This window comes from Microcaecilia unicolor, chromosome 2 (genome assembly GCF_901765095.1).
Source record: "Microcaecilia unicolor chromosome 2, aMicUni1.1, whole genome shotgun sequence".
Taxonomy (NCBI): domain Eukaryota; kingdom Metazoa; phylum Chordata; class Amphibia; order Gymnophiona; family Siphonopidae; genus Microcaecilia; species Microcaecilia unicolor.
The window spans coordinates 355,583,475-355,605,594 of NC_044032.1; the positions used below are offsets into that span (position 1 = coordinate 355,583,475).

At 46.4% G+C, this 22,120-nt stretch overlaps 1 protein-coding gene across 3 annotated transcripts in view; it reads left to right on the top strand.

Moving 5' to 3' along the window:
• Positions 1-22,120, top strand: part of UBXN8 (UBX domain protein 8) — a 132,945-nt gene that overhangs the window by 83,110 nt on the left and 27,715 nt on the right. For all 3 annotated transcript variants that reach the window (XM_030194491.1, XM_030194492.1, XM_030194493.1), the window contains one exon: positions 19,138-19,212. In XM_030194491.1, the coding sequence (XP_030050351.1) occupies positions 19,138-19,212 (75 nt within the window). The remainder of the gene's footprint in view (positions 1-19,137; positions 19,213-22,120) is intronic.

Consider the following 22,120-nt stretch of genomic DNA (forward strand, 5'->3'; position numbering starts at 1 on the left):
CTTGGGCAATTCTGGAACCTTATCACATCCTAAAGACCGCAACGCCACCCAAGCTTCCACTGGTGCCTTCACCTTCCTAGAATTTCTTCCAACCGTGAGCCAAACTGCAAAGGGAAATAACCACCTGTACCGAATTCCTTGAGACCTCATAAATGCAGTAACTTCCCTGAAAGATCTTCGTTTTTGAAGAGTGGGCCACGCCAGATCCTGGTACACTGCAACCTTACAATATTTCCAAGCAATCTCAGTCCGCTTTTGTGCTAGAGACAATATGAGTTCCTTAGTAGGGTAATCTGCAAAATCCCTTGGGATAGAATCACGCTGTGGACCCAGAGCTCTGTGTGCCCTCTGTATGTGAAGCACTGTTTGCTGCTCCTCGCCTGCATAAGTAAAAAGAAAATTGCAAAATTCTTGAATTACAGTCAAACAATTGCTAAAAATTTCAGTCTCAGGGATCCCTTTGAAGCGTAGATTACATCTTCGGGATCTGTTTTCCAGATCTTGCATCTGCTTTCTTAACTGTTGTATTTCCTAATCTGCTGCCGACACTCTTTTGGAGCTCACCCAGATCATTTTTAAGAGCTCCCAGACCATCCTTCACCTCATTCACCCATGCAACCAGCTCTCCAATTTCAGCTCAAAAATCCTTCAAAATGTCATGTACATCCTTGCGGACCCCTGCCAGATCTCTTTTCAGCTCCTGAAACCAACCGACCACATCCGTTTTTTGTAATGTCTCCAGTCTCCGCAGTTCCCTTGCTGCCTACTTCATCTTCCAATTTGGACTGAAGTGGCACCATCTTTTTTCCTTGTGCTCCTGGCCCTGCTGACTCCATTCTCGTCTTCTCGCCCTGGTCCGCCAAATAACGGAAGCGCTTCAGGCTCTTTTTTGGCGGCATGCTTCCAGGCACCACTAGCCCCTAGCACCAAACTTAAAAACTCAAATTGTCTCTGGGAATAGTTTAACTTGCTCTTAGCCCCAGCAGAGTCTTGTGATTAAGCTGCCATCTTGGAGCATGACATCACTTCCTCTCATGGCAATATGCCTGTGTTACCCAATTAGCACAGCACACCTACTCTCAGTAGCACAGGTCAGTAACTCCAGCGTTCAGAGAGATAATAATGGGGGAGAGCAGTCGTCAGACAAACCAATGTACCTGGGTAAACAGCTTTGAAAATCACCCTCCCTATGGCATAAGGTAACTATAGTTCATGATTTTTCTCATCTGCTCATGTGAGTCACTAAGCCTACGCTGGACCAAACTAGTTGTGGTCTTATGATGTTCTGGGCATTTTGCTCATGCATCTCCTCCTGTGCCAATAATTGTTACTTTCTTCCCTTCTCTAGAACTGCTGACTTGTCATTCCTCTCGCTTGCTTTTTTGCCTGCTTGTAAGGGATGTAGTCTGAGACAATCACAACTCCCAGGCATTCGGCCAGGGACATTGAGTAGCCCCAGTGAGCATAGCTAAGATGATAAACATAGCCAGTATTTCATATAGCAAATGCATCAAAAGATTAAACAGCAGGATACCTAAGAACACCTATTCTTAGCCTTGCATGAATAAGTAAAACCTTGGCAAGAAAAATAAGTTATTGACATTTATTGTTGTCTCAAAGCTCAGGAAGTAAAAAGAAACAAGATTTAGAACATAAGAAAAGTCATGCTGAGTGAGACTGAGGTCCATCGAGCTCAGTTTCCTGTGTCTGACAGTATCCAGTCCAGCTGAAAAGTAATCGGGAGATCATCTAAACCAGAAGTTCCCAACCTTTTTGGGTGTATGGACCCCTTATTAACCTCCAAAGGCCTCATGTGATATAGTAAATATTGCGGTAGAACACTTTGCTAAGTTTAACACACATTAAAAATAAGCATTTACTCCTAATGCAGTAAACTAATGTGGTATCAGAAAGTGTGCAGCCATTTTTGGAATTGAGAGTAAAATGTCTCCCTTTCTGTTAGTGCCACGAGCAGGGATTTCTCCCTTACCCCCACTCTACAAATTTTTCCTTATAGTCCAGTGGGCCTTTGAAACCCTGACACCCCCAACTTCTCCCACCTGTCCCTCCCATCCCACAAAAATAAACCTTGATAGTCCAAGAGGACACCCTGAAACGTTCTTGACCATGCCATATTCACCTTTAAAAGGTGGGAGGGAGTTTTATACAGGTGGTAAGTTAAGGGTCCACTTGGCTGCCAGGGACTACTTTTGTGGAGTTGGGAGGAAGGGATGGAGGTCTAGAAGCCCGCTTAGACCACCACCAGGGACTATTTTTCTGGGATCACAGGGTGAGAATAGGAGCCCAGGGGCCCAAGGTAATAGCCAAAATTAGACAAATTTTGTAGGTAGAGGAGTCCACTTGGGGCACCAGGAATCATGGGTCATATTACTACTACTACTACTATTTAGCATTTCTATAGCGCTACAAGGCATACGCAGCGCTGTACAAACATAGAAGAAAGACAGTCCCTGCTCAAAGAGCTTACAATCTAATAGACAAAAAATAAATAAAGTAAGCAAATCAAATCAATTAATGTGAACGGGAAGGAAGAGAGGAGGGGGTAGGTGGAGGCGAGTGGTTACAAGTGGTTACGAGTCAAAAGCAATGTCAAAGAGGTGGGTTTTCAGTCTAGATTTAAAGGTGGCCAAGGATCTGGGATGAAGTGTCATACTTCACCTCAGATGACCCTTTTGCTCCTGGCTGCGAACTCTCTGGGGTGCCGCGGCAAATCCTGACCTCCCTCCTACCACCACCCAAACTGCTACTGCAGACAGTAGCAGCGGCAAAACAACAACAAAAAAATCAAGCGCAGGACTGCAGTAGCCTTCAAGCTTGTGCTATCAGTTCTATCAAACCAACCTATGAGCTGCTGCATCCATATTGTCGTTCTTTATTGCTGGTAGCATTTTTATTTAATCTCATTTGTATTTCAAATATGCCATATCTGGCTTGTTTAGCATACAAATGTACACAGAGGAAATATAATAACGGAATAACTTTTCGTAGGTAGAGTAGTAATTTGTTATAAATCGTAATCAGTGTGTCATTTGGAGGGGCTGGTTATAGGGACACCCTAGCACACATTACATTTGTGCAGAGAAAAAGATGGAGATCTGTGTGGCTGGGCCGAGATCGGTGTAGTCGTGGGGGGGGGGGGGGTCGGAGATCAGTGTGGCTGGGGGGGAGGGAGGAGATCGGTGTGGCTGGGGGAGGGGGAGATCAGTGTGGCTGGGGGAGGGGGGGGGGTTCAAAAAATTGCTTGGACTTGAAGGGTGCCTTGAACTGAAAAAGTTTGGGAACCACCGAGTTAAGACCTAATTTCTCCTTCTCTTCTCCTGTCTTCCAGGCACTGCCTAACAGTCTGTCTCTTTCTTTCCAGCCAATCCTCGCCAATCAGTCAGTCTCCCTGTTTCTCTCCAGCTCATCCCCACTATTAGTATCTCACTCTTTTCTCACTTACCAATCCTGTTTCTAGCCTCCACAGTTGCCTCTGATCACACCTCCACTGCCACTTCTGCTGTTGGCTGATTCAGCCACATCTGATCCCAGGTCAGTAGCTGCTGCTGCTGCTTCCGCCCCCTCTCCCCCCACAGCTCCTGATTCTGCTGCCACTATCCCTGCAGCCATTACTGACCCTGTTCTACAGCAGCCTTTGCATTATGATCACATGGATTATAGAAGTGTGAACAGATTTTTTTTTTCTTCTCTATGTATTGTGGGCTATTAGTAGTGGTCTCCCAGACCATGAATTGGGAACTACTGATGTAAACAGAAATTGAATTTGCAGCAAGCTGCTAGTTTTTAGGCAATGCTGAGCCAGCAGAACTGAAGACATTTCCTTGTTCCATGTGTGGATCAGTGTTTATATTTATTTGATACTTTCTAAATCTCCTTTTGTATAATACAGCAAAGCAGTTAAAAAAAATGCTAAAATAATCATCAAAAGATGAGAAAAGGAATGCCATATGTTAATATATGACTGAACACACATATAGGAAAGGAAATGGAAAGATTACATAATACAGAAAACTTCAATCAGTGTCTTAAAACCTTGTGTCAACAAGAAGGTTTTAGATACATAGTGGGATGGGGCACTACATGGAGAAACAAAAGGCTGTACTGTAATGACAGTCTATATCTCTGGCAGGAAGGAGGATCCTTGATGAGAAATTGTCTGCATATTTCCAAGTGTTTAAACTAGAGGGTGGGGGTGGCAAACAGAACCAAATGAGATCAAGCAGGCACCCTGAGCAAAAACAAAAGTTGGAGAATAGTTGGAGAAACAATAAATTAAACCATCTTGGTAAATCACTTATCAGCAATCAAGCAGAAGGGGAGACAGAAGGCAAAAAAAACTATGCAAAAGGTGAAAGCATCAATAAAATATCTGGAAAGCAATGAGCACAAATGCTTACAGTCTGAGCAACAAAGTGCAGGATCTGCAAGCCCTGGTGTTAGAGGCAGATTTAGAATTTGTTGCTATCTCAGAGACATGGTTTAATGACTCCCATGAATGGGATGCAACCAGACCAGGCTGTAATCTGTTTAGGAAGGATAGAGCTGGTTGAAAAGGTGAAGGAGTAGCACTATATATGAAAAACAACATAAAAGCATCTGAAAGTCAGGGCAACTGGGAAAGGAAGAAGCGATATGGATCATTTGGGAGAGAGAAAATGAAACCTCTGTTCAAACAGGTGTCATCTACAGACCTCCCACACAAATGGAAAATCTGGACAAAGATCTAGTAATAGATATCCAAGGGCTGGGAATGAAAGATGAGATGCTGTTGCTGGGAGATTTCAATTTGCCAGATACAGACTGAGTGTTCTATCTGTAGAATCAGAGAGATAGCGGATGCCTTTCAAAATGCTCTGGCAAATTGCAACAGAACCCACCAGAGAAAAGGCAACACTGGATCTCATGTTCACAAATGAGGAAAATGTGTCTAATGTCCAGGTTGGTGTCCCCCTGGGCAGTAGTGATCATTACATCATATGGTTCAATATAGAAGCTAAAGGGGAGCGCAGACATACAAAACTCAAAGTCCTGAATTTCAAACCTGCAGACTTTAGCAAAATGAGGGAATACCTGAGGAAAGAGCTAGCAAGATGGAAGGATATAAGAGAAGTGGAAAGTCAGTGGTCCAAGCTGAAAAGAGCAATTAAAATGGCAATGTAAGGAAAGTAAACAAAAGCAAGAGGAAAAGGAAACCTATATGGTTCACCAAACAAGTGTCTGAAGGAGTAAAGGCAAAATGGGTGGCATTTATGAAGTACAGAATACTTCATAAAACTCAAAGAATGGAAGAGAGAAATACAGCTGGCAAAAATACAGATAAAAGAAAATATAGCTAGAGACAGAAAAGAAAGGTGACAACTTTTTTTCAAGTGTATTGAAGAAAGGAGGAGAGGTAGAAATTGAATTGTGAGACTGAAAGCTGCTGAGAACTGATATGTGGATAGTGATGAGGAAAAGGCAGATATACTAAACAAACAAATACTTCTGTTCTGTGTTCACAGAAGAAACTCCTGGAGACATATATGAGTATACATATAAAGTATCGCATACCATGTAAAATGAGTTTATCTTGTTGGGCAGACTGGATGGACCGTCATTTACTATGTTACTATGGAGCAGATATTACACTATTCACAGAAGTGTTTATGAACAACTGAAAAAACTGAAAGTGGACAAAGCCATGGGATCAGATGAGATACATCCAAGAATACTGAAGGAACTCAAAGAGATTCTGGTGGGTCCTCTTAAAGATTTGTGTAATAGATCCTTGGTGACAGGGAAGATTTCAAAGGATTAGAGAAGGGTAGATATTATGTTTTGTCGGGTCTTTTAGTCCCAATAAGGAAGAAAAAAGCAGAAATGGGCCTTCAAGATGGGAAAAATCATGAGTCCTTTTATTAATAGACCCGACATTGGCCGTATTTCAGTGTACCAACTCCTCAGGGGTCAATATGAATGAATGCTCTCAAAAGTAACACAGAAAGTATGACCATGTTCTTCACAAACTGGATCAAAAAAGTGACTCTTGAGAACGTTGCAGCACAAATACTGTGCTTATCTTCTCCAATGCGGGAAATAAGTCAAACAAAAGACTGGAGCAGTGATAAAAATTGAACCGTGCCTTTAAAATGCCATGGCTGCAGTGGCGTACCAAGGACGCGGCGGTGGGGGCGGTCTGGCCCAGGTGTAAGCACGAGAGGGGGTGCTCCGCTCCCGCTGCTCCCACCCAAAAGCCGTTGGTGCCGCAGTCCCCAGTCCCCACCTGCCTACCCTCAGCTCCCTCGACAGCCCCCTTCTCTATGCCACCCGGCACCCTGCATTTTAAAAAATCTCTGAATCGGCGGTGCAGCGCCTCGTGTCTGCCTGTAAAAGAAGCGGATCGCCTTGTCGGGCCTTCCCTGTGTCCTTCCCTCCTCTGATGTAACTTCCTATTTCTGCGAGGGTGGTACACAGTGAGGGAAGGCCCGACGAGGCGATCCGCTTCTTTTACAAGCAGACGCGAGGCGCTGCACTGCCGAGTCAGAGATTTTTTTAAATGCAGGGAGCCGGGTGGCATAGAGAAGGGAGCTGTCAAGGGAACTGAGGGTAGGCAGGTGGGAACTCCCCCTCAAATCACAAGTCAGGAACCTTGGAATTGTTTGTGCCTTTTCGTGCTGCCTCCAGAGTCTCTAATCACGGCTGGGCACTACTCACACAAATGCAATCCCCTCGACCCCGGTACCTTAAAAGAACCAGACAACTGGTAGCACTATTTAGACTGCAACAAAGACAAAAAGAGACCAAGGAAGCGCTTCCTGGGGTTAACACAGGTTTATTTAATTATCCAGAGATTAGGTTAAAAAAATAAGAAAATATTAAAGTATAGTCTAGAATATGACAGAAATGAGAACATATATAGAAATGGAAATGGCAATGGAAAGTGGGAGCAGGACATTCTTTCAGACTCCCTGGCTTGGGAGCCAAAAGAGATGTACACTGCCCAACCTCCTATCTGGCAGAGAAATATTATATAGGGTTTCTTTTCCCTTACAAGACAAAGAGGGAGCACAAGGGGGAGGGGTTGTCACACCCCCTTAGTTAGCACCTTACAGTCAGTCAGGATCTCTAGTATCAATAAAATACACAGCATCTGTTTATATTTCCTTTTGAAGATGCATTTGGTCTGTTGTCCAAATATTTTGGACATACATTTCTCAAACCTTTAATTTAATATCTCCCCTATTCTAAAAGAGGAGACAAAAGTTTACTGCTTCCAGTTGCTATAGAGGTGTTAGGTTTCTCTTGTCAATAGAACTATTGCTTTTGACTCCAGGGACCAGGGAGATAGTGTTTGAATTGTTCTAGGCAGAGAAGGAAATAAGGTGTTACCTGATTGTGGTTGTAAAAGGGTAATTCTGTCCTGGATAGTAGCCTTACTTCATGGGAAAGAATTCTGTCTCTTGGCCATATTCAAAGGGAGAGATTCTCCCCCTTCTGCAATAATATTTCTTATCCAGTCCTTACTACAGGATTTCTATCTCTCTCTCCTCTGTCAGCCCTGCCCCCTACACCTGGAACTTCCTTTGATCTGCATCCTAAAAGTCTCTCAAAGGCTAATACACACATTCATGTGAACAGCAAATGGACAACAAATGGCAGGAGCTCATTGTCTTTCACTTGCTTGGTCAGAGGAAGGTGGGGGAAAGAGGTGGGGGGGGGGGGGTACTTGCTCCACCTGGCCTGCTTAGTATCATTGTAAATTTACAGAAAAAAAGAGAAATTTCCACTTCTCGTCTGTACATTAATTCTTAGATATTAGATACTTAGCAGCACTGAAACTGCTTGGTTCAGGCCTTCATAAGTACAATGTACACCTCCACCAACAGAATACAGTTAGATTCAACACTTACTCTGATTCCCCAAATCCAAGCAACCTTCAAGAGCTGCTTCTGCTATTTGCAACAGCTACGCTGCCTCTTTCCTTACATCGAGAAGGTAAATCTTATCCCAGTTGTGCATGCCATGGTAACATCAAGACTGGATTACTGCAATGCACTATACAACGGTCTGACTACAAAGGGCCTGCACCAGCTCCAGTTGATTCAGAATGCAGCAGCAAGACTCATAGAAAGTTGCAAGTGACGTGACTACATCACACCATTTTTGCAAAAACTTCATTGGCTACCAGTACAATACAGGGCTAAATTTAAAACATTATGTCTGATCTTCAAGGCCCTGAAAGGAAATGGCCCCGAGTATCTGAAGAATAGGATGATCCTCTACACACTGCCAAGGACACTAAGGTCCTCCCAAGGACTTTCACTAACTACACCCTCTCCAAAAGACATTACATGATGTGATACCCGCAAGCGATCCTTCTCCGGAGTAGCCCCCACACTCTGGGATGCATTGCCTGAAAGGCTCCACTTAACACAAGATTACCTCTACTTCAGGAAGCAGGTGAAAGCTTGGCTCTTCAACCAAGCCTTTAATGGAAGAAGTAACTAACTTGTTAGTCTCACTCACACACACAAGGATTGACTCGGGCTGCACATACTGCAGCGGGACATGTTTATCCACTCCTACCCTAGCTAATATTTAACCATCTCTCTGACCTCACGTGCAACTTTCTTCAAATCAGTCACCTTACTTTCTAATTCTTCCTACTTTCTTACTCATCTATATGTTACAACTTTGCCTTACCCTTCACTAGCAATTATAATGTTCTAGTACATATCGTGTTGCCATTGCAAGTAGTATACCATGCCATACTTTGTATTGTTGTTCGAATATTTTTACTGCTCTAATTGCGTACTGCTCATGTTTGATCTATTCTTACTGTACACCGCCTTGAGTGAATTCCTTCAAAAAGGCGGTAAATAATTCCTAATAAATAAATAATAAATAAAACTGGGTTGTGGGGGCTCAGATGGGAGAAGGGGACTGGAGCTGGTACTAGGGTCTGAGAAGGGGGCATGAGGGAGAATGGGGCCATGCCTGGGGCAGGGGCAGGTTGGAGAATAGGTCTGGGGCTGAAAAGGAGGGCAGGTGAGAGAATGGGGCTGGAGCTGAAAAGGGGGTCCCTAATGCAAGGCAGGTGGATGAAGGGGACTGGAACTGGGGGCTGAAAAGGAGGGTAGGTGAGATAAGGGGGTTAGTTCTGGAACTGGGGGCTGAAAAGGGGCAGGAGCTGAAACTGCGACATCAGACTCCATCCAACTGGAACTAAAGATGCATGCAGCTTTCACAGTGCGCTGCACGACGAGGATGAAAAAGTTAAAGATCGCGGCTGGGCTGGCGGGGGGTTGGGGTCCCCCGCCAGCTGAAGCAATATTTTAAAAAGCCGGAGGAAGCGGACCTCGGGGTAGGTGACAGCGGTAGGCGAGGGAGGGAGGGTTAACGGCGGTAGGGGGGTCCGGGGTAAAATCTGTGGGGGCCCAGGCCCCTGTGGCCCCACGCAGATACGCCCCTGGTCCTTAGAGGGAACATTGCTTGTGGGTGGGTAGATGGATGGGAGAGGGTGGCAAATCTGGGTAGTCCAGTTTGGGTGGGGGGCTGCGGTTAGGGGTGTTAGGAAGGGGCATATTCTCTTGGGGAAAATCAGGCCTAGAAATGGGAGGGGGAGGTTTATGGGGACCTGACAAATCCCTATAAGGCTGAAGATATAAGTTCTGGTCTGGTCATACCCAGATTTTCAGTGCTGATGCCCAGACTTGACTTGGCATTGAATACCCAGACCTAATTTAGCTGGCGACAGTAAAAAAAAAAAAAAAACAGACTTCTGCTGGCTGAATGTTGACCAGTTTGAAAAATGCCTCCTAAAATGTCAGAACTGAAAACAGTGTAGTTGATATTCTGCAGTGGAATATCCAGCTGCCTTTAAACTAGATATTCAAGCAATATAATCAGTTAAGTTAGCACAGCTGAAAATCACAGCCTAGAGCAGTGATGGCAAACCTTTCAGAGACCGAGTGCCCAAACAGCAACCCAAAATCTAATTATCTATCGCAAAGTGCCGGTACTCATTATGGGCGGGGTCACCATATATGACTCCACCCCTATGATAGCCACACTCCTTACACCAGCCATGGCGCATATAAACAGACATCATTGAAAATATTATACTAGTATAGGAGAAAAAAATAACATGATTTTTTTTCATTATAAATCATTTCTGTAAGCTGTTACAGCTCCAGTATACCCAGTGCAAAATAAGACAGCAGATGTAAGTTCTCAAATTGGACATATTCCAGACACTAAAATAAAAATAAAATGATTATTTTCTACCTTTGTTGTCTGGTGATTTTGTTTTTCTATCCATATTGGTCCTAGTCTCTGATTCTGCTGCTCTCTATCTGTTCTCTTAACTCCGTTTCCAGGGCTTCCTTTCCATTTATTTCTTTACTTTCCTCCTTTCTTCTTCATTTCTTGCCCTCCATCCATGTCCAGCAACCCTCCTCTCTCCTCCAGCCACCCATGTCCAGCCACCCTCCCTCCCAGCACCAAGAACCAGGCCTCCCTTCCATCCAGCACAAGGTCGCCCTGCCTCCCCCCCAGCACCAGGTCGCCCTGCCTCCCACCCACCAGGCTGCCCGCCCTCGCTTCCTCCAACCAACCAAGGAAGCACCAGGCCGCCCGCGCTCCCTCCCAGCACCAGGTCTGCCCGCGCTAACTCCAACCAACCAAGCACCAGGCCGCCCGCCCTCGCTCCCTCCAACCAACCAACCAAGGAAGCACCAGGCCGCCCGCCCGCGCTCCCTCCCAGCACCAGGGCCCCCCCTCCTCCGAAATTTAAAAGGCGTACCTCCGGGTTAAGGCGGCGTCGGCAGCGAAAAGCGTGTTCGCATGTTCTTTGCTCGGCGCACCTTCGGCCTTCACTTCTGTCTGTCAAGCTCTGGTCCTGCCTATGAGGGCGGGACCAGAGCTTGAGAGACAGAAAGGAAGGCCGAAAGCACGCCGAGCAAAGAACATGCGAACACGCTTTTCGCTGCCGACAACGCCTTAACCCGGAGGTACGCCTTTTAAATTTCAGAGGAGGGGTGCCCTGGTGCTGGGAGGGAGGGGAGCGCAGGCGGGCAGCCTGGTGCCTCCTTGGTTGGTTGGTTGGAGGGAGCGAGGGCGGGCGGGCGGCCTGGTGCTTGGAGGGAGGGAGGGAGGCTGGCCTGGTACTCGGAGGGAGGGAGTGTGGGCGGACCAGCGATGGCGTGCGTGCCAACAGAGAGGGCTCTGCGTGCCCTCTCTGGCACGCGTGCCATAGGTTTGCCATCACTGGCCTAGAGTGAACTGGATAATTTATCTAGTTCACTTTAGGATAGCAGTTTTTTCAACAAGACTTAACTGGATAACTTTTAACCAAATAGTACTAGATATCAGTGCTATCTGGTATAGTTTCCACTTTATTTGAAAAAGGGGGGAGGGGATTATGTAGAACATTTTATGGTTGAAAAGAACTAGCATTTGCTGGTTCAAAGTGTGTTTTATGATGCTACGAGGTTTGTAATGAAAACTAAAGTGGAAAAAATAGGGTAAAAAGCATATGAAGTCAGAACAATTTAAGGTACAATTTACAGATAGCACATTAGACAATGGGACACAAAAAGGAGGGGTGGAAAGGGGAGAGCAAAGGTGGAGCATCCAACAGAGGGGAATATGGGGAGAGAAGACAAAAGCAGGAGCATCCAACAAAGAATGGGGCAGGTAAGGGAAGGAGATGTTTTTTTCTGTAACTGACTCTTTAAGGTCATCCCATGCAAGACACAGAAGGAATATAGTAGCTCCCAAGAAAGTCAGAATGGAAGAGCATGACAGAAGAAATTACTCCTTTAAAATTCTTTTAAGAAGATTCTGGTCAAAGGGAGAAGGGCAGGCCATTCTACAAGTATGGGGCAATGCCTAGTCAGATCAATTTCACCTTAGTGCGAGATGGTTAGGGTTACTATAAAGTGGTTTCTATCTTTGCTAAAGAAATATTTAATCATAGCCATTAGTTAATGAACAGTGACTTACTTACAGTACAGCTGTAGACAATCAACTTTTCAAGAACTTCTGGATTTGAGTTTGATTGTGTATGAGCCCAAGCGTACTTAGAAGAGCACAAATCCCTCAACAACTTTGACCAGCTTCTGAGATAGAAGTGAAAAAAAATCTTTGCATGGCATATGCTTAAAGTTGTGCTGCACAAACAAAATTCATTTGACAGATTTAACCAGTAGGGGAACAGAGAAGGGATCAACAATGCCAGGGGCGTAGCCACGGGTGGGCCTGGGCCCACCCAATTTGGAGTCAGGCCAGCCAAGCAGTAGTGTTCCTGCACAGCGATTCCGGTCGCAGCAATTCCCACATGCTGACTGCAGGCTGCCGCTCAACAATCTCTTTGCAGCTACTAAGCGCTAACCCGGAAGCCTCTCCTCTACCACATCTTGACTTGGGCAGAAACCGGAAGTTGTTGCAGAGGACAGGCTTCCGGGTTAGCGCTTAGTAGCTGCACGGAGATTGTTGAGCGGCAGCCGGCAGGCAGCGTGTGGGAATCGCTGCGAGCTGAGCCTGCGACCGGAATTGCTGCGAGCTACAGGAACACTGCTGCTGGGCGGACCTGCAAGGAGGGTGAGGGAAGATGGGGTGAAAGTTGCTGCACGGGGGAAGGGATGATGGGGAAAAGATGTTGCACAGGGGAGGGAAGACGGGGGACAGCAGCTGCACAGGGGGGAGGGAAGATGGAAGGAAAGATGCTGCACAGGGGGGGAGGGAAGATGGAAGGAAAGATGCTGCACGGGGAAGAAGGAAGATGGAAAGATGAGGCATGGTGGGTGGGGGAGATGCACGGGGAAGAAGGGAGAGAGGCAGCAAAGGGGTGGAGGGGTGAGGAAGGGAGAAGTCTTGGCTGCATATGAGGTGGAGGGGAAGGAGACATGCTGCATAGAGAGGAGATAGGTGGTGAGAGGGGGAGAAATGTTGAACATAGGGGTGGAGAGGAGGGAGAAATGGTGGGCATAGGGGTGGAGGGAAGGGAGAAATGTTAGACATGATGGTGGAGGGGAGGAAGGGAGAGATGCTGCGTGGGAAGGGGAGAGAGATGTTGGATTGGAACACAAGAAAGAGAGAAATGTTGGACATGATGGTAGAGGGGAGGAAGGTAGAGATGCTGTTTGGGAAGGGGAGAGAGATGTTGGACCTAGAACACAAAGGAGAGTGAGAGAGAGATAGTGGACAGTGGGAATGAGAGGGGGAGGTAGACATGGGGGTAGATGAGAGGGAGGGAGAGGTACACAGTAGGTGGTGAGGGGGAAAATGCTGGGCCATCGGGGAGAGGACAGGAATGAAGAGAGAAAGGGCAGGAAAATATAAGGCTACCAGGGTAGGGAGGGGATCAGATGCTGGTTAGAAGGGTGGAGGGAGGAAGATGATGGGAATGGTGGAACCCTGTGGGAGAGGCCAAGAGGGGGAGGAGGGGGTGGCAAGGAAATGAATGAGAGATAGTGATTACAGAGGGTAGAAATATGGTAATGGGGAGTAGATTAAAGATAAAAGAGAAAGTAGGGATGGGGAGGAGTAATATGGGGAATGGGAGAGCTAGTGGGTGAAAGAAGAAGATGGAAATTTGATAAGTAGTTGAAAAGTAAAAAGGAGACAAAGAAGGGTGAGAGAGAGGCAGTGTTATGATCGTGGTCAGAACCCCTCTCAAACTTACCTTTTGCCTGGGGGTCAGCTTTTTAGCTGGCTTCTGTTCCATTTTTCTGTCCTGTTTGAGCTACCTCTCTCTCTCTCTCTCTCTCTGTGCCGGCTGCTGCCAGCATGGGGCTAATTGTCTCACTTCACTGCAGCTGTGGGTGTGGACTGAGTTGCTCTACCTCTCCCTGGGTGTACTGGCTTCAAGAGCTTCTCGTTGCATTGATGTGGGTTGGGCCTCTCGGTGTTTCAGTGTGTTCTGCCTGGCTCTAGGGAGAGTGACATCATCTGGGAGGGCCTTGATAAGGAAGTGGTGTTCTTTCCTTCAGGGCCTTCACAACGTTTGCTTCTGGCTACTTGCTTTAGGTCCAGGTTAGTTTAGTGCAGTGTGCACTTGTGACTTGTGTGTTTGACTTCCCTGTTTTTCCCTTTGGCTCCCCTGCTTTCCCTTTTGTTACGGTGAGTAGCACTGCTGTTAGTGCAGTGCTGGAGTTTGGTGCTGGGAGCACCCTTGTTAGTAAGTGCTTAGGAAGCACCTTTGTTGTTTGGGTATTTGGCTTTCCTGCTTGTTTCCTTGTGTCTTCCCCGCTTTTCCTCGTGACCTGTGGTTAGCTGCTGTAGCTTGGTGCTTAGGAAGCACCGGGGTGAGAACCCGTGTTTAGCTGCTGCAGCTTGGTGCTTAGGAAGCACCAGTGTTAGGTCTGGCGTTTGTCTTCCCTTCCTTTTCCCTTGTAGGTTCCCTGCACTTCTGTTAGTGTAGGGCGTAGGGGCACCCCTTTTAGTTTCTGTTAGGAGCACTGCTGTTAGTGGAGGGCTTAGGAGCTCTTCTGTTGGTGCCGGGCTTAGGAACACTTTTGGTCAGTTTAGGAGTTAGGCGCACTTCAGTTACTGCTTGTTCTAGTCCTGATCCCTGTGTCGTCCAGTAAGTCCTGCCGGCTACTCGAACCCAGGAGCTCAACTCCTGGGGGGCTTAGTAGCTAAGTGCAGGTGAAGCTGTGTGGACCAGTCCGGTGTGCTCCAGTCCAGTGTTCCAGTCCTGTGTCCTCCAGTCCGGGGAATTCCAGTCCAGTGTTCCAGTCCTGGGTTCTCCAGTCCCGTGTCCTCCAGTCCGGGGGATTCCAGTCCAGTGTTCCAGTCCGTGTGTTCCGGCTCGCTGGGCGGTGCCTGCAGTCCCTGCCGGTGTCGGTGTGCTTGCCCAGCATTAGTTGGTGGGTTTTGCCTGCTGCTGTCGCTTCTTGTCAGCAGCCCAAGGGCTCACGCTTGCTCCAGAGCCCGGCCCCGCGGGCTCTGAACCTGAGAACCTGACAGGCAGAAAAGAGCTAAAAAGGAATGATCAATATGTCAGAGGCAGGAATAGTGAGGGAACAGACAGGAGAGAGGAGAAAAGACAAATGGACTGCAGCCGCTTGAAGAAGAATTAGCAGACGACAGAGAGGAAAGCAGAAAAGAGAAATTGGAACTAGCAAGATGGAAAAATATAATGTCCAGACAACAAAGGTAGAAACCATTTTATTTTGAATGTTTTAAATGGAATATGTTAGCTTTTGGAAATGTGCATAGCAAATGTCTTTGTATTGTGTTCTGTAGAAAAGGAAATGCATCTCTGTTTTATGTCTCCAGTGTTGCAGTAATGCTATATTTAACTTCTTGGGGTTCCCTTTCAATTTTTGTCTAAATATTTTTATTTCTAATGTGTGATCCCTTGTTCTGTATTTGGTGAGGGTCTGTTGGTATGATAGTAATGGCAGGTGGGCAGTTGGAGGGGAGGCAAAGAGGAGAGGGAATCGGGGAGGGGAGCCCTCCTTTATTTTCTGACCTGGGCCCAAGCAGGTCTAACACCAGTCCAAACCCTTGCTGTATAGCTGGTGAGGATTCCCAGGCATCCCCAGCTAAGGACCTCCTCCAAAGGCGGCCAGAACTCCCTTCTACCAAGCTCTGGCAACAGCATCCTTGAGCCATCGACAGCTAAGCATGTGTGGGGTGCTGGCATCAGTGGCTTAGGGTCATTGCTGCTGCCTGCCAAGCTTGGTAAAAGAGAGTTCTGGCCACCTTCAGAGAAAGTCTTCAGCTGACTGAGCTTGAGGATCCTCATTAGCTAAAGTATTTATATTTTGAGGTGGAGGTAGGGCGGAGTAGAGAAAATTTTGTGCCAACCCAAAACTGGCTGTCTGGCTACACCACTGAGCAGTGCATTTCTCTCTTTATCATCCCCACTGACTAATAGGCCAGAGATGGTTTCTCTCATTATGTGAATAGGTCATAAGCACATACGAAAAAGAAGACATTTTCCTAAAAATTAAAAATCCTGGAGGACATATCTGATGACGTCCTCTTAAAAGAGGACATGTGGAGGGGCATAATCGAACGCGAACGCCCATCTCCATGGGCATCTATGTCTGAAAACGGGTATGTGAAGAGGCGGGACAGACCGTATTATCGAAAAAGATGGGCATCCATCTTTCGTTTCGAAAATACGGTTTGGACAGACCAAATGCCATGGATTTGGTCCCTTCTGAGATGGGCTTTTTTTTTTTTTTTTTTTTTTTTTCCGATAATGGAAACTAAAAACGCCCAGCTCAGAAACGTCCCAATCCAAGCCATTTGGTCGTGGGAGGGACAAATGTACAACACTATCATAGCTCTTAGGGGTGAAGGGGGCAACTACATGTGGGTACAGTGGGTTTTAGAGGCCTCCCATATACCACCACAAGTATTACGGGTGGGGGGGGGGGGGCCTGTGTCTGCCTGCCTGAAGTGCACTGCAGTTCCCACTAAAAGTGCTCCAGGGACAGGACTTGTTGCTGATGTATAACCTTGGCACAGCAGTTCACACCTGAAGATTAATCTCGCTGAAAACGTCCTTTATTTGAATAAGCACCTTTACTCACAGTTAACTGCAGATCAGAGGTTGTGCCCCACTGGCAACGAATCTCACTGGTACTGAGATTAGCAGTAGGTCCGAGCTGGCAGAATGGTGTACAATGCCCTCTTTCAGCAACATTCAAGGTAAGAACTGAGTGCTGTAACGTGGCTAACACATGAAAGGGATCTAAAAGTGTCTTACACAAATGGCCACTACCTCATGGACTACCGGAAACAAAACAGGGCACACTCTGACCCAGTAAGCAGAGGGAAAAGCACCATTGGGAGTAGAGCGTACAAACTACCAACATCGTGAGCATTTAACACAAGCTAGTGGAATCACGGAGCCCAATACCCTACACCCACCACAATGCATTGCTGATGTGACTCTGCAGTGCCCTTAACAGAAAAGGTGTCACCCTCACCCGAGACCCACATCAGAACCAGGGAAAGGCTGTCAGAGGATAGAACACATTCTGCTGTCCTGGAGGTGGGTACGGCATTTGAGGCTGGCATACAGGCTGGGAAAAAAGTGTTTAAAGTGGGTTTTTTTTTTTGGTGGAAGGGGGTTAGTGACCACTGGGGGAGTCTGGGGAGGTCATCCCCGATTCCCTCCGGTGGTCATCTGGTCAGTTTGGGCACTTTTTTGGGACTTGGACCTGAAAAAAAGGGTCCAAATAAAGCGGACCAAATTCTCGTCAAAAACGCCCTTCTTGTTTCGATTATCAGCTAAAGATGCCCATCTCTCCTCAGCCGATAACCATGCCCCAGTCCCGCCTTCGTCACGCCTCTGACACGCCCCCGTGATCTTTGTTCATCTCCGTGACGGTCTGCAGTTGAGGACGCCAAAAATCGGGTTTCGATTATACCGATTTGGGCGCCCACGGGAAACAGACGCCCATCTCCTGATTTGGGTCGAAATATGGGCGTCTTTAACTTTCGATTATGAGGCAGATGGTAACCATAGAGATGGTGTCACAAGAAGGTTCTGTTGTGTGGAATATAATTGGTGTCATGGTATATATGAGATAAGCTGACTAGCCAGAATAGTGGAGATTCCAGAATAAAAAATCTAGAGTTTAAGTGTCAGGATTTTAAATGGGATCCTGTATGAAATTGGAAACTAATGTTCCTCTCTCAGTGGCCAATGTATTAAAGTGCACTAGCCTTTGCACACAGTGTAGCTTGGCTTCTACACCCAATTTTGTACAGCTGTGGGTGCCCTATGTTAAAATAAGTTTTGCACATGAGCACTCAGGCATCAGCACACAAATTTAAATCCCATGGTAATGAAGGTATTAGCCATTCAACGCAGATGCAAAGAAATGCACAGAAGGCTGAAAGGAGAGTTTTCTAACACTGAGCTCTGAGGAGGAGTAAGAGGTTAGCTCATTCTTCTGCGATAAACATTAGTGAGGGTTTTATGTGTTTCTTCTCTTTACTACAAGCATATGTGACTTGCAACTTTTTTCTAGCGTCCTTAAGAGGAAGGGTAGAAAAAAAAAAGACAGGCATGAGAAGCTGAGGAGGAGGTACGCTGGAACAAGAAGTAGACGCTGGTCCATTTGCACGTTGCAAAAATTGTGTTGACACTCAGAATTGAATGCATATACATCTGCACATGTGCTGGAATGCTGATCTGCATGTAAATGGTTGTATTGCAAAACTTGTGTGCACAGAATAGCAAATACAATTTTTTGTGTGTGCGCAAAATATAGTGCTAACACAGACTTGTGTGGACATGCATCCAGCATGTTCCAACCTGTTAGTGCAAAGTATTTTCCATACAACTTAATTTGCATATTTGATTACTGCATTGGATGCATATTTTAACCCTCCCCCAGCATACCGCTGACTAGAGAATGAGAAGTTTGTCTCCATCCCGCAAACTCAGACTCCAGCCCCACCCAGTCCCTGCAACAGTGCAAAATCTCATTCCTACAAAAAGCAAGCAATTGTCTTTTATCAAAAATGATAAAACTAGTGCAGAAGAGTTTGAGTTTGTGGGGACAAAATCCCCAAGTCAGTCTCTACCACTGACTTCTCTTTAACTGATTATTTTTTTTTACTGGAAGTTTAGTTGTTTGAACAAAAGATAACTGGTTGGAAGCACTGAAATTTCAAAAGTATAGATTTGTCTGGTCAGTTCCCACAGTTAACCAGATACATATTTTTAATATCAATCCCTGTATTGGTCAGTATTTCTGGCCCCACAATTATTACCTTAGGTTATATTTATTCAGGATCGATTTAGCAATGAGGAAGAGAACTAAAAGTTCCCCATGGTTCACTGCACAATGTGATTTTTATTCTAGAAACTTCTCTCACAGGGGTCATTTATGACACTTTAGACTAGGCGCTAACTCTGGAATCTCAGCGTAAAATACCCTTGACATTCCATCATCGTCATTTAAAGGACTCTGGAGCGCAAACTCACTTTGCTCAGTTGGCAGTGGCATGGGTTGGGGACATGGGCTGTGCCATTTCAGAGGGTAGATGTCAGAGCATTACGGTCCATGTCCTTTATTGGGAATTAAACAATATAACATCAACTTTAGGCTTTACTATTCTCCTAAAAGTTCTTGCTTAATGAAAACCTTTGTTTTATAGGTAGTGACTGTTGCTCTTCGGTGTCCAAGTGGACGTGTGTTTAGGAGAAGATTTCTCAAATCATTTAGCTCCCAGGTGAGTCATCTACACCATAAAGTGATAAGAAGCCAATTTTTATATGGCATTGTAAAGTCCATAAACCATTATTAAAGCAAACTAGGGGAAATCCACTGTAATAAGCAACATGGTATCTATCTACCTTTTGGGATCCTTCTAGGTACTTATGATCAGAATTCATCACTGTTGGAAACTGGACTTGATGGACCTTTGGTCTGACTCAGTATGGCAAATCTTACGTTTTAATGGTAGTGTGTGGATATGAGTAGGTTTGTGGTAGGGGTGTATGTGAGAGGTATAGATGAGGGGAAGAGAGAGCTGGGCAGGCAATGTGGCAGCGCTGGACGAAGGCTTCAGCTGGCAGGGGTTGGGGACCCCCGCTAGCCAAGGTATTTGCAGTGGTGGTGCTTCAGCTGGCAGGGGTTGGGGACCCCCGCCAGCCAAGATATGTACAGTGGTGGCAGTGGGTGGGGAGCGGCGAGGCGGTGGAATGGGGGGGAGGTGATGGAGGAGGGCGGCGAGGAGGAGGCAGCGGCGGTGGCGGGATGATAGACCAAAATGTGCTCTCCCACCTTGGGCTGTGGCCCCCTCCCACCTCGAGGTCTGGATATGCCCCTGGCTGGATCGGAATAAGAGAATTAAAAACTTGCTCCCCACAAGTGTAGGGGAGGGGGATATTGGTAGCATGGTTGGGAATTAACTGTGATGCTTGGTTCTGTGTTCACCTTTGGTAAATGGTCTTAGCTTGGGAGACAGCCCTCTAGAGGGGAAACCCTGTTACTGGTGGTTTCAGAGCCCTGTTCAGGGCTGGTAATTCTGAACTCCAGCAGGAGGTCCTGAAGACAAGAAGAGCAGCAACCCTTGGGAGCACTGCTCAAGGCACAGAGGCCTTTGGGAGTAACTCAGGGTAGAAGAAGGAGTAGCAGCTCTTGGGAGCATCGCTCAAGGCAAGGAGGCCTTTGGAAGCAGCTCAGGGCAGAATAAAATGGCCTGTGGGGGGCACTATCAGTGCCTATGGCCAAGAGCAGAGGTAGCCCTCTAGTGGGGGACACTGGTACTGGTTGTTTCAGAACCCTGTTAAGGGCTGGTAAGCTTGAACCCAAGCAGGGAGAAACACCAGAGGCTCATCTTGAAGAGAGGACCAACGAGGGAAAGGCCTCAGGGGTGTGAGTAGCACTAGGGGGCCCAGCAAGGGACAAGGCCTCCAGGGTGCGATTGGCACCAGGGGCCCAATGAGGGACAAGGTCTCTGTGGTGTGGTCGGCACTAGGGGCCCAGTAATGGAGAAGGCTCCAGAGGTATAGTTAGCACCAGGAGTCCAGCAGAGGACGATAGCTCTGGGGAGGACAGAGAGCCCAGGGAAAGCTTCAAGGAAGCCACAACAGGGACAGGCATAGCCAGCCTGGAAGTTCAGCAGCCACCAGCCCAAGAAGTGCCAAGTGGAGGGGTGAGATCTGAGGGGACTTGGAGAGGGTGGACTTTCAAGGAAAGGAGAGGAGGGACCTAGGCAACACAGCCACACCCACACACAGACTCAACTAAGAAACTGGGAAGAGTTTACAGCTATTACCTTGGCAAGCAAGACTGAAAGGGTTTGAAAGGTGTGAAAGACTATAAAAGTTACACTACCTCCTATCTTATGACTCTCCAATTTGCTCTGGAGTCTTTCCTGAGGTACTTTGTCAAACGCCTTTTGAAAATCCAGATACACAATATAACTGGCTCACCTTTATCCACATGTTTGTTCACCCCTTCAAAGAAATATAATAGATTGGTGAGGCAAGATTTCCCTTCACTAAATCCGTGATGGCTTTCTCTCATTATTCCATGCTTTTGAATATGCTAGGTAATTTTGTTCTTTATAATTGACTCTACCATTTTGCCCAACACCGACGTGAGGCTCACTGGTCTATAATTTCCCAGATTTCCTCTGGAACCGAGATTTGCATGCATAGCCTTCTTGGTATGCAAAGCTTTCTCATGCATATTTATTGTGAATATCCTGAAAACCTGACTGGGTATGCCCCAAGGCCTGGTTTGGGAACCACTAGTGCTGCTTGATACAATAAGCCCTTTATTTATATTTTTTAATATTTTGATTACCTGGATCACCCTCCGTTATTTTAGATATTTATTGGTATGGGTGATTGATCCTGCAGTTTTCACTCCCATTTTTGTTTGGTATTAAGCTATAGAGGGAGCCATAGTGGCCTCCATAGCTGTGCCTTTCATCTGAAAATAAAATTGAATTCTTTGAAATAATTTATAATAATTTGGGTGAAGGTTATATATTGGATTGGTTTGTTAATTTCCTCCCTTGTTCATAGTTGTTATCCCATTACCTTGATGTGTTTCTCACTAGTTTATAAAACACATCAGTAACAGTGCTTAAATGATCCAGTATTACCACAGGGTCTACCAGTGCTGTCCAATTCACGATTCAAATCGATTTGTCGATTTGTTTTAGACGAATCAATTTGTTTTAGAAAAAAATCGCGGTCCTGATGCAGGATTTCCCCACCTCCTTCCCTCCCACTCACTGTCACCCAAGCCGCTACTTCCCTCCCTCCCGCTGTCACCCAAGCTGCTGTCGCTGCTTCCCTCCCTTTTTCCCTCACATTTGTCACCCAAGCCACTGCAGCTGCTGAGGAAAGCAGCAGCAGTGACAAGAAGATAAACTTACTTACCATTGCAGGGCCCAAGGCCTCTCTATTGTTGGCGCAGGCAAGGAAGATTCTCGGCACACAGCTGGAACAGGAACTGACATCAGGGGGTGGAACCAGCAGCAGAGCCAAGCAAGGAGGTTTAATAGACAGGAGTGGAAGTGAGCCTATCTAGTCCACTGTAAGCAAGGAAGCTAATTTGGTTAATCTCTGTTTCCACTTCTCTGCGCAGCTGTCATCTCTAGTACACTAAAAAAAAAAAAA